Below are 12,023 nucleotides of genomic sequence, written 5' to 3'. Positions count from 1 at the left end.
CGCCACTTCCGGTTTTCTGGTGGTTTATTGGAGATAGGAGTCTCACAGTCTCTCCTGCCCGGGCTGGCTTTGAACCGCGATCCTCAGATCTCAGCCTCCTAAGTAGCTAGGATGACAGGCGTGAGCCACCAGCGCCCGGCCTTTTGAAATATATATATATATATATATATATATATAATTTGGTCGGTTTGGGGGCTTGAACTCAGTCTGGGTGTTGTTGTCCCTGAGTTCTTTTGCTCAGGGCTAGGGCTCTACCACTTTGAGCCACAGCTCCCCATCTGGTTTTCTGGTGGTAGTTCGTTGCAGGTAAAGAGTCTCACAGATTTTCCTGCCTGGGCTGGCTTTGAACTATGAACCTCAGGTCTTAGCCTCCTCAGTAGCTAGGATGACAGGCGTGAGCCTCTGGTTTTGTGTAGGACATCTTAAATGATGAATGAATGTTATTCCTTTGGGGGAATTTTTAACTTCTCACCTCTAACACACACATTAAGCTCTCCCTGGTTTTTCTCCTAGCCTAACTCCTATCTTAAGGCTAGGTGGTTTGGTTCTGTTTGCTTGGGGGTGGCCAGCGGGCAGGAGACCTGGGCTGTGGCTGTTACTGAACTTCTATCATCCCACAGGTGATGAGACCCAACCAGAGGCAGGCCCCATGGAGGTACTTTGTGCTCCTGACAACATGGACGAAGACCCCATGCTGCTCTTCCAACCCCGTGACTAGGGGCAAGACCACAGGGCCACCCAATCACAGGTCAGCACGTAGAAGAGCGTCTGAGAACAAGACCTATGCCCGTGAGCACCAGTGGGGTTCTGTCTTAACTGTCCTTTAAGGGCAATCCAAACTACAGTCTATGCTTCCCGGCCTTATTAAACAGTAGAAAGGACATACTGGTTTCCCCTCTTGCTTCTGGGTTTTTATAACACCAGTGAGCCTGAGCTGGGAAGGTGGCTCAGTGGTAGAGCGCTGACTTAGTGTGCATGAAGCATTGGGTTCAATTCCTCAGTAACACACACACACACACACACACACACACACACACACACACACACAGAGAGAGAGAGAGAGAGAGAGAGAGAGAGAGAAAGCTGGAAATGGCGCTGTGGCCCAAGTAGTAGAGTGCTAGCCTGGAGCAAAAGCTCATAGACAGTGCACAGGCCCTGAGTTCAAGCCCCAGGACTGGCAAAAAAAAAAAAAAGCATTAGGCATGAATCATCATACTCTGCTAAGACAATAGTGTCACACGGGACAGGGGTGGAATTCCAGACAAGCTCATCTCCTTTTTTGTGGTCAGTCATGGGGCCTGAACTCTGGGCCTGAGCGCTGTCCCTCAGCTCTTCAGCTCAAGGCAGGCGCTCTACCACTTTGAGCCACAGCGCTACTTCTGGATTCTTCTACTTATGTGGTGCTGAGGAATTGATAGCAGGGCCTCATGCATGCAAGGCAAGCACTCTACTACTGAGCCACCTCCCCAGCCCAGAAGCTCATCTTCTAACTGTGATCTTGAACACAGCACAGGGCAAGCTGATGCAGCCAGCACGTTGCTGTGCTGTGCTCTTCTGCTGTGTGCCCACCTGCAGCTCTCCTGCACGCCACTGGGGAACATTTCTATTTTCGTGGCATATCCCTCCCTGTTTTCCTTGGTTCAACATAATTTAAGACCCAATGAGCCAAGGGCCGGTGGCTCACGCCTGTCATCTTAGCTACTCAGGAGGCTGAGATCTGAGGATCCTAGTTCAAAGACAGCCTGGGCAGGAGCGTCTGAGACCCTTACCTCCAATGAAGCTCCAGAAAACCGGAAGTGGCGCTGTGGCTCAAGTGGTAGAGTGCTCACCTTGAGCTGAAGAGCTCAGAGACAGTGCCCAGGCCAAGTTCAAACTCCACAACTGACCAAACAAACAAAACCCCAGATTCCTTGGTTGGGAGTGGGGGCAGGGAGGCCTTCACTGAATTGCTGGCTTAGCCACGGCTCCAGAGTTCTTCCTCTAAGGGATGGAGGACTTGGATGAAAAGGGTCTAGAACCCCAGGGAACACCTCTAGGCGCGCACGACACCCTCTTCCCGGTTTGTTCTTGGCTTCTTTGTTAAATTCACCAAACCCAGGCCTCCTCTGCTCTCACTAAGCAAAAAGGGGCTGGGTCCCCCCAGTGCACATCGGGAAGGAAACACCCATAGACAACACCTTCCTCGGGCACCGATTGTGTCAGGAGTCAATCCAGACACTGGCAAAAACTTCCCTTAAGTGGGCAGCTGGCTCCCAGAAGCCAGCACGTCCTGGAAGCACTGCATTTTCCACCAGCCTGGCATGAGCCATTCTCTGGGGAGCCCTGGGCTGGCTCTGGGGAGAGGAGGTGGGAACCAAGGCCTGGCACACTGGGTTCATCTACTAGTCCCTCGAGGGAAGATGAGAGAATTCCCGAGTGGCTTCAGGCTGCCCACTCTCTGGGCCTGGCTTCCCACGCCAGATCACGGGGGGAGCATTGCATCTGGATGGGCTTCTAGGGGTGTAAAAGCCCCTCAACTCCCCAGTGTGGGTTTCCGGGGGAGAGGGGCAGGCCTTGTTAGTCAAGAATCTTAGGCTCAGGGGCTGGGAAGGTGGCTCAGTGGTAGAGTGCTCGCCTAGCACGCATGAAGCCCTGGGTTTGACTCCTCAGCACCACAGACACAGAAAAAGCCAAAGTGGCACTGTGGCTCAAGTGGTAGAGCGCTAGCCCTGAGCAAAAGAAGCCCAGGGACATTGCCCAGGCCCTGAGTTCAAGCCCCAGGACAGGCAAAAATAAAAAAGGACCCCAGGCTCCATTCAACGGCCTGGCTCTGGCCTGTCCTCAGGAAACAGACAGCTGGGCAGCATTGAGGCCAGGAGCCCCACAGGACAGAGACGCAGAGGTGAGAGGAGGCTGGACCGAACTTCCCGTGGACCACAGAGCCAAGTCTGGGCACTGTAACCAGGGAAGGTCCATGCTAGGGACAGAAGAGGGAAGCAGTCCTACCCCAGGTGACACGGGGTTGGGACACTTTCCTGCTGGCCTTCTAACCAGGGCCTGGGGCGGGAGTGTCCCCCCTCTTCTCCCTTCTCAGTTCTCCCTATGACGGTTATATGAAGGGGCCTGCTCAGCCTTCCTCCTGGTCTCTCCCCTGGGGTCCCCCCCAGAGCTTCACTAAAATCCTCTCCCTGCCACTGTGTCCTTGAGAGGTGACCATAGAGCTGACCCCATTAACTGAGTTCAGGTCGGCGGGTGGCAGCCAGGGGTACATACCCCAGGGAAGACGGAGGAGGAAGGGGTCGACTCCTTGGCAGTGGGGGTCTTGGTGTCTGGGAGTGGCCACCTGCAGACCCCCGTGGGAGCCCTGAGGCATAGAACCCCCCCTTCCCCTGCCATCAGTCCTCCAATCACCAAGAAAAAGCCACCAATGATGATCTACCAGTTCCTAATGATCCAGACATGTGGAAAACAGACTCACTTTTTTTTTTTTAAAGAAGTTGCCATGATATTTCTTGGCAGTTTATTCTCATGTGTTAAAACCAGATCCAAACACTCCCAGAAGAACATGTATGGTTCTGAATAAAGTGCTTGGGGGGGGAAGGAGGGGGAGAGAGAAAGCAACTTATTTATTACCTGGACATTCTTTTCTAGTTTGTAAGTTCTGGGTTACAATTTGGACACAAAGGAGAGCGGAAGCCCGATGCTGTTCCTCCTCCCTCCATCCTCGTGCTTCTGGAACACGGCACCTGTACACGGTGGTAATAATGAATACATCTCCCTTCGCTCAGAGAAGAAACCAAATCAAACTATAAAGCACTTCTCTCCAGCACTGTTTCTACGCCCAGGCAGGATCTCTCCAGAATAAGTGTCAGGGTGTTAGTTTCCTGAGCCTTCGCTATCTAGGTTCAAGATTGTCTCAGCAAAGCAAGTATTGGTTTCTTGATATTTACCTGGTACTTTTAGATACCAACACTAGAGAGTATTGTGTTTCCAATGTCAACTAAGGATTTCTTTTTCCCCCAGTAATTAAAAGTGACAAGGAGTAGGCCCTAAAGAAGGCTGAATTCCTAAATAAATTGGTTTTCTTACATTGAGCACTCCTGGGATCTGCATATAATCCAAGTTCCTGCTGGGGCAGGTTTTAAAAATCAGTAAATACCCTGGAAAAATAAAAATAATGCGGACATCTCCGTGTTTGAATCTTGGGAGGAGGGTCATGTTGAGAACAGGAAGCGTTGCATTAAATACATCTTAAAAGCATTCATTCACAATCAACCATGTGAAGCCTTCCAACCAAGGAAGGTGGGAATTGGAGAGAGGGCGCTGTGTGGTGGGCGCAGCCCCTCGGGAGCAGCCGGTGGGCGGGTGTGGGGCCCCATCGGGGGGCAGACACAGTGGCACGCTTCAGTCAGGAGCAACTTCTGTCGGGTTCACCGCAGAGCGACCGCAAGCAGCTGGAGCTGGTGTCACGCCAAGGGGTCCAAAGGGCTGCCAAGAAGAAAGACATCATCTACGATCTTCCTGGGGGGAAGAGTCTCGTCCTGCCCACGAGCATCTTGCGGCAGGTTTCTCGGCGGGGCACCCTGTCCCTTCCTTCCAGGGATGGGTCGCTGAAACCTTGGGAGCTTCGCAGTGACACGACACTGCGGCTTCAGAGAGCACGCGATCCGACTTCACCAAGTGAACACCCCCTACTTGTAGCTTGGGGCCGGAGCTTTCCATAGCAGCGGCGGGTGCTTCCTGCTGGCCCAGGGTAGGCCCCCAGGACTTCTCTCCAGCAGAATTCGTTGCCTCGCTCGCTCCACCCTGGCCTTCGGACTGGGGGCACCTGAGAATGGGATGATGGGGCTGCAGGAGGCTCAGCGCCTGCGCACACCGTGGCAGCCAGGCGCGCAGGTTCACACAGCACCAAGGACAGAGCCGGCTGACAGCCAAGTTTGTTTTTTTCCTGTGAATTTTTCTTTTTTTGGTCTTTGTTTTTATAAAGAAAAATCTATGTAAGTTGAGGTTCAGAAATGCATATATATATATATATATGTATATATTTTTTTACTTACAAATATTCATCTGACCAAAATTCAACATAACCTTTATGGAACACTAAACAATTGCTTTGTTTTAAAATAACATTTCATTCAAACTGTATATAATTCAGTAAAGTTTTTTTTTGTTATTTTCTTTTATACAGCAAGCAATGCTTAAACCCTGGAAAATCTGTAGAAAAGAGATTTTCACACAAAATAAGAAAAGAAAAAAATCTGAGGTATCCCTCACCCACACATACATTCAGTTGACTCCTGTGTACACACACACGCACACACATGTGCACACGCACACACATACGCACACTCATTCCCACCCACAAAGTGGCTGCAGCATAGGCAAAAAATTGTAGGTCCAAAGGAAAATGATTGATTGTTCTAATAAAGAGTCCAGGTAGCTCAGAAAAACCAAACCAAACCAAAATACAATGTTAATAGTCCTCTGAGGAAAATACTACCTCAAAAAAAAAAAAAGTTCTCAAGATGAATTTGAGATCTAAGCCTACTAAATTGCTTTTGCAAAACAGCTCCCTGCAGTCCAAGGTGACTTGTGCAAATAGAAGGAATCAAATGAGGCTAGTCCTGTGCATCCTTAGGCCAGGACCAAGGGACACTGGCAGGTGCCGGGCTGGGCCGGGCCAGGCCGGGCCGGGGAGCTCCAATCACGCCAGGTACTGCTGCAGTGCGGTCTTTGCCCTGGAATCACAAAGGTCCTGTTACCATCATCTCAGAGGCAAAAAAACCCCAGGGCCAATGATAGCAGCTGACATTTGAAAAGGCTGATCTCCAAGGGAACCTGGGGAACCCAGCTTCAAACCCAAGTCGGGCTGAATCTTTCTGCCTGGCGCTCTGTCAGATGGCTGGTTAAGCCCACCGTGGCTCGGGGTCTACGAGTTTCCTGTGATGGTGGCACACAGCTGTGATGAGTGAAACTCCTTGGTGGTGTCTCAGCACCAGAGGAAGTTACTTAGGACTCTGGGAGGCTGAGAGAGGAGGAGAGCTGAGTAGGCAAAGGTGCTGAGGGGTTGGCTGGAGGCTGTCTCATGGTTGAAAGGCCTCCTCACACTTGGCCAACATGGGCTGTAGGTTGTCATAGTGACTGGCAGAGAGCAAAACACGGGATGGCCTTACCCAATCCTTAGCAAAGTGGCCTCCTTTATGGGAGAATCCTCAAGCGTGGTGGATTTTCAAGAGGATGCAATTGAGGATGAGGAAGGCTGCGTTTATCTGTGTCTGTGGTACTAAGGAATGGAACCCAGGGCTTCATGCATGTCAGGCAAGCACTCTACCACTGAGCCACCTTCCTGGCCCTGCATTTCTATTCTAACAGTCAAGTGGCCTCTGGACTTTCTCCAGATACCACCGGCCCGAGCTCACTAACTGCTGGACAAGTGAGAGGCTATAATAATCTCATTATTACTTCTCTCACTCAAATGTCATAGTTGGTCCATGGGAAATCCAATTCAAACCTTTCATGAAAGAATGTAACACAGCCCAGATAAAACAAGGATTGTAGCTGGGAGCTGGTGGCCCACACCTGTGATCCTAGCTACTTAGGAGACTGAAATCTGAAGATTGCGGTTCAAAGCCAGCCTGGGCAGGAAAGTTGTGAGACTCTTATCTCCAATGAGCCACCAGAAAACCAGAAGTGGCGCGGTGGCTCAAGTGATAGAGCATTATCCTTGAGCTGAAGAGCTGAGGGACAGCACCCAGGCCCAGAGTTCAAGCCCCGCGACCAACTGAAAAAAACAAAACAAAAAACAAGGCTCTTTCCCACTGCTACTCACTTGTCACAAAGGTTTGAGTCTGGCGACTGACTCAGTTTATGGAGGATATCTACGATGCCCATGTCTCGTAATTTATCCTGGCGTTCCTGTGAACCTGTAAGATGAGCACCGTCAGGTGACAGGGAACGAGATGCAGGCGGCTGCTGAGCTCAAGTCTCAGCACAGTGCTTCCCTCCTCTCTCCTCTGCCTCCCGTCTGCCCCAGTGTAACTGGATTGCTCCCTCCCTCCCACCCTCCCTCCCTTTCTCTGTCCTTGTCCTTCCTTTTGTTGTACTAGGGACTGAACTCTCAGTTCATGCATGCTAGGCAAGGGCCCTACATTTGGGCCACTCTCCAGCCCTTTTGTTCCAGCCTTGAACTTGCAATCCTCCTGCCTCTGCCTTCTCAGTAGCTGGGATTATAGATGTGCTCAACCACACCTAGCCTGTCCTACACTTCTAAGTGGTCTACGCCTCTTGGCTCTCCTTCTAGCAGTCCATCCTGGACTTCATTCTGTGAATGAAGTCATGGTGGGATTCTTCAGCCTGGCACAGACCTGTCATTCTTTTAGGACGGACCAGCAGCTTCCTGCTCCAAAAGTTCTTGTTTTCTACTCTCCTGCTCTCTCCTGGCACTGTCTGCTACTGCCTCTTGGTAGTAGCACAATCCACACCACTCTGTTCTTTCCCCATCTAAGAGCACGCAACCCCCCAGCAAGCCAGACTCTAGGCCTGGATAGAGAGCAGATACTGGCATTCCAAGTTTCCCAGGAGACTGGGAATGGTCCAGCCAATCCAGCACTGACACCCGGGGCTCTCTGCCACCCGTGCATGCCTTGCTGGACCCTGGACCCACCCAGGGAGCACGAAGACCATCTATGCCCACCATCTACCCTTCGAGATGGATTTAGTTGGCCTGAGGTGACGCTAACACACAGCCAAGGATCTCTGAACTGTATGGGCTCTGTATAGATGGACACCACGCGCCCCCTCTGCACCTTGCCTCTCCGACTGTCCTTAAGTGCACTTCTTTTGCTGATAACCGAAGACCCACCTGTCCCGCCTCGTGCTCTCCTCTCACCTTCCTCTCGCACGTCTTTCCTCCTGCACGGGGAGGGATGAGCACGTCTCACCCTCATGATTCTGGGGTGCTTGTTTGACACCCCTGCCGGTTCAGGCTGGGGGCTGGCTGGCCCAATGCAGCGAGTGGGCTCCTGCCCAGGGGCTCGGGGGCACCTTTGCTGCCTTGCCCTACGCGACTGCCTTCCCATAATATAATTCAGAACCAATCTCCCTGATCTCTTACCTTCCTCTTCGTTCCATATGAGGTTTGAGACACAAAACATAGCGGCGAGCTGCAGTTTGACGTGGGAATGGCCCTATGGACACAGAGAAGGGATGAAAAGCAAAAGGTGGATGATGTCATTTGAAGAGGCTTTTTCTGATATTCCGTAGATCACTGGAAGAGCCTCTGGGCTTGAAGCCGAGGCCGGAACCTCTACGGCCTCGAGAAGCCATGAGTTACTATCTGTAACTGTTGGGGTCAGGCCTGGCACGGATCTGACCAGCCTTGCCAGAAGGTATCCGAACCCATTCTACATCCACCTCACGAACTACAAACCACCTCACAACTTACAAAGGCTCTACTCTCCTAACATTGCTTGTCCAAAGTAAAATTAGAGAACAAATGCACGGCAGAAGCTGAAGAATTAAATCATACCTATGTCTGGAAGAGTATGCAAAAAATAAAAGATAAAAAGACAAGATCTCTAATGAGTTGATCAAACGTCCCAAGTATGACTGAGGTGCCATCCATGGTTCTAAAGGACAATACTGGTTATGTTTCCGTATGTACTGACAGCGCAAACATCCTGATTAGGTCCACTGTTCATGGGCAGTGATTTCTCTCGCTGTACGAAAGAGGGGTCAACAGTGAAACAATCTGTAAAGATGATTTCCCCACTGGTCAATGTGAAGAGCCTTCTTGTACACTTAATGTACACTCCTCTGTCACGCCTGTAATCCTAGCTACTCAGGAGGCTGATTTCTGAGGATCGAGGTTCAAAGCCAGCCAAGACAGGAAAGTCTATGAGATTCTTATCGCCAATTAACTACCAGGAAACTGGAAGTGGTGCTGCGGCTCAAAGTGCTAGAGTGCTAGCCTTTAGTGAAAAAACTAAGGGACGGCGCCCAGATCCTAAGTTCAAGCCCCACGGCTAACCAAAAAAACCCCCCAAAAAACCCAAAAACCAACAGATCTGAGGGAATTCGCTGGCAAGGTAAGTAATGATTTGCTGAAGGCAAGGACAAGATATCCTCTCGTGTAGGACTAAACTCCTAAGAAGACAGAGACGTGGAGACATGGACAGGACCTCCTCCATTTGCATTCTGCGGCTAGGGTTTCTGTTTTTACTTTTACCTCTCAACCATTATAGGGACATGTCTGCTTTGGGCAAGTTATCATCTGCTCCCGGCAGGTGAAGAAGGGCAGGGGCACTGGCTTACAAGAGAATCAGCAAAGGACACAGGCAGGCTGAGAGCACATTTGGGTTTTGTGCATGTGAGTCCTCAGCTTGGCTCTCTGCTTTCTCTGCAACATCTGAACAAAAGCGGGGGTGAGGGGGGAAGGGGGCGGGCGCTCAGGCTCACCATGTAATACTTGATTTTCTGCAGGATGTCATCATTGGTCATGATGAGCTCTTTTGCTGTTGTCCCGTCGGCTATGTTGGCTAAGATGCACAGTGTCTGGAAAGCACAAACAGCCAGGGATCAGGAAAGCTCTGAGGGGAGGCTCAGGTAGCAGAGCGTGTGTGAGGCGGAGTTCAAACCCCAGCAACCACAGGGGAAAAGAGAACATAGGAAGGAAGGGAGGGAGGGAGGGAGGGGAGACCCTAAGTTATCCTTCTCGCAAAGCCTGGATTTCTTACTCCTGCGCCCCTTCCAACAGCAGTGACCACACCCACCCACAGCCCACCTCAGCCAAGGCGAGCTCAAACCACCACAGGGGTTTCCACACGAGAAAGAGCACATACCTGCTCCTTCACCTCAATGCTATGCTCTCCTTCCAGTATCAGAGTGACCGCCTGCATGATCTGCTTCCCGTGAGTACTCATTATTTTATCTATGTGCTGCAAAACAAGGGGGAAGGCAGGATTATCATCCAGGAAACCAAAGAAAAAGACCACAGAGAGAAGCCTTCCAGAAGTTTAGTGATGGGAGACACCACACCCTACTCTACAAGACTAGATGGCAAACCTCGGGGGTTCAGTATACTCTGAAGCCACATTTTACCTTCATATAAAACGACCAGGAAGGGAGAACATGGAGTTGAATACAGAACTAAAATCCCTGGCGTTCCTCAAGCCCAAAGAACTAAAGCAGCACAAAAATGGTTGGGGGGTAGGGCAGGGGGAGGGGCGGTGTGACGCAAGGTGTGGCTTTACTACTATCCTGGCATCCTGGGGCAGGGGCTGATGCATGCCGAAGACTCAAAAGACCAGAGAAGTTCCGAGAAGGGAGCAGGCACATTTTCATGTCTACCTGAAGGCCTTCAGACACTTGCTCGCCCCTGTAATCTTAGCTACTCGGGAGGCTGAGATCTGAGGATCCCGGTTCAAGGCCAGCCTGGACAGGAAAGTCTGTGAGACTGTTGTCTCTAATTAACCACCGTGAGACCAGAAGTGGTGCTGTGGCTCAAAGCGGTACAGCGCTCATCTTGAGCTAAAGAGTTCAGGGACAGCTCCCAGACCCACAACCCACCAAACAAGAAAAAAACAGAAAAAAGAAGGCTCCCCACAGCCAGCGGCGTGGTCCTTCCACTCTGCCATGAACTCACTGATCTACAAACACACCTTCTGAGGTCCATCCTGTGAACGGGGGCAGGGAGGGGACCTCTATGAAACAGACTGAACAAGAAAGTTCCATGGAGAAGCAGAGGCCTCAGGGATAGGGATTGAGGCAGCGAAGAAAAGCCATGCTGACTGGCAAAGCAGGTGTAGAATAAGATACAAAGGTGGGGGGGGGGAAGGAGGAGAGAAGAGGGGGAGGGAGCCGTGCAGGGTGGTAAGTGGGACTAGATGGTAACCTCTAAGCTATCCTATAGCTCCCAGAGCAGCTCTGAAGATGGCAGGCAAGCCCACAATGCCTTGCTTCTCTGGGGACGGATGGGATTAGGTCACACTTCCGGGCAGCATTTACTTACGGGCCGAGTGGAGAGGAGATTCCGAAGAAGGCCCAGGGTCTTCATCAGCACATTCAAATCTGAATCTGATAATAACCGGAAGAGCTGTTCAGTACTCAAGCTTCGTAAAATATCGGCTTTTATTTTTTGTTCAGCCTGAAATGCCATATTCTGAAAGGATCGAAGAAGTTGCAAGAATCATGTCTACATTGACTTAGTACAATGAGATTGCATAGTAACTGATATTTTCAAACCACAAGCAGCAGGGATACAAAGTCCTTCGGCGTGTGACACACTGCTCTGAGCTCCTGCTCGTGGACTTCACCCTTCTGTGCGCTGGGAGTCTAACTGCCACTCCCAGATGAGCTTCCCTGCGGGAATGGAGCCGCTCTCTGACTCACAGGAGCATCTGAATGTCTTTTAAGATCGCTGAAAAACTATCAAATATACTTAGTGCTTTTTAAATTTAATGTTGGTCCTTGGGCTTGAACTTAGGACCTAGGCATTGTCCTGAGCTTTCTTGCTCTCTACCCTCTGAGCTACAGTTCCACTTGTGGTTTGTTGGTAGTTTGGGGTTTGTTTTTCTTGGTGGTTTATGAGAGGTTAAGAGTCTTTTTTTGTTGTTGGCGGTCGTGGGGCCTGAACTCTGGGCCTGGGCGCTGTCCCTCAGCTCTTCAGCTCAAGGCTAGCACTCTACCATTTGAGCTACAGTGCCACTTCCGGCTTTTTCTGCTTATGTGGTGCTGAGGAATCGAACCCAGGGCCTCAGTCATGCAAGGCAAGCGCTCTACCACTGAGTCACCTTCCCAGCCCAAGGTTAAGAGTCATGGACTTTCATTCCTGGGCTGGCTTTGATCCTCAGATCTCCTGGGTAGCTAGGATGACAGGCATGAGCCACTGGCACCCGGGTCACTCATTACTTCTTGGAGCACCTTTGTGAGTAAGAAGAGTATGATGACTACTGGCCATCTTACCATAGACAGCCAGTATGGGCCAGCACGCGTGTGGAGAATGACTTCTCAGTTCTCACTTATTCACGATGGAAAGAGGCAGTGGT

At 50.8% G+C, this 12,023-nt stretch overlaps 2 protein-coding genes across 3 annotated transcripts in view; one reads left to right on the top strand and one right to left on the bottom strand.

Moving 5' to 3' along the window:
• Positions 1–718, top strand: part of Nme9 (NME/NM23 family member 9) — a 10,334-nt gene extending 9,616 nt beyond the window's left edge. Inside the window, exon 11 of the mRNA XM_013034666.1 lies at positions 621–718. Within this exon, the coding sequence (XP_012890120.1) occupies positions 621–718 (98 nt within the window). The remainder of the gene's footprint in view (positions 1–620) is intronic.
• A 4,241-nt stretch (positions 719–4,959) lies between these two features.
• The window catches only part of Armc8 (armadillo repeat containing 8), a 39,536-nt gene continuing 32,472 nt past the window's right edge, over positions 4,960–12,023 (bottom strand). The window contains exons 16-21 of one of the 2 annotated variants that reach the window (XM_013034691.1): positions 10,988–11,137; positions 9,819–9,914; positions 9,436–9,531; positions 8,093–8,165; positions 6,809–6,902; positions 4,960–5,717 (exon numbers count right to left, since the gene is read on the bottom strand). In XM_013034691.1, the coding sequence (XP_012890145.1) occupies positions 5,684–5,717; positions 6,809–6,902; positions 8,093–8,165; positions 9,436–9,531; positions 9,819–9,914; positions 10,988–11,137 (543 nt within the window). In that variant the 3' untranslated portion in view covers positions 4,960–5,683. The remainder of the gene's footprint in view (positions 5,718–6,808; positions 6,903–8,092; positions 8,166–9,435; positions 9,532–9,818; positions 9,915–10,987; positions 11,138–12,023) is intronic. The other variant, XM_013034690.1, reaches the window with a different exon arrangement.

The sequence above is a fragment of the Dipodomys ordii genome, unplaced genomic scaffold (assembly GCF_000151885.1).
Source record: "Dipodomys ordii isolate 6190 unplaced genomic scaffold, Dord_2.0 Scaffold193, whole genome shotgun sequence".
In the NCBI taxonomy this organism is placed as follows: domain Eukaryota; kingdom Metazoa; phylum Chordata; class Mammalia; order Rodentia; family Heteromyidae; genus Dipodomys; species Dipodomys ordii.
Note: the sequence above shows the minus strand (reverse complement) of the source record. Positions and strands in the feature narration are given on the sequence as shown.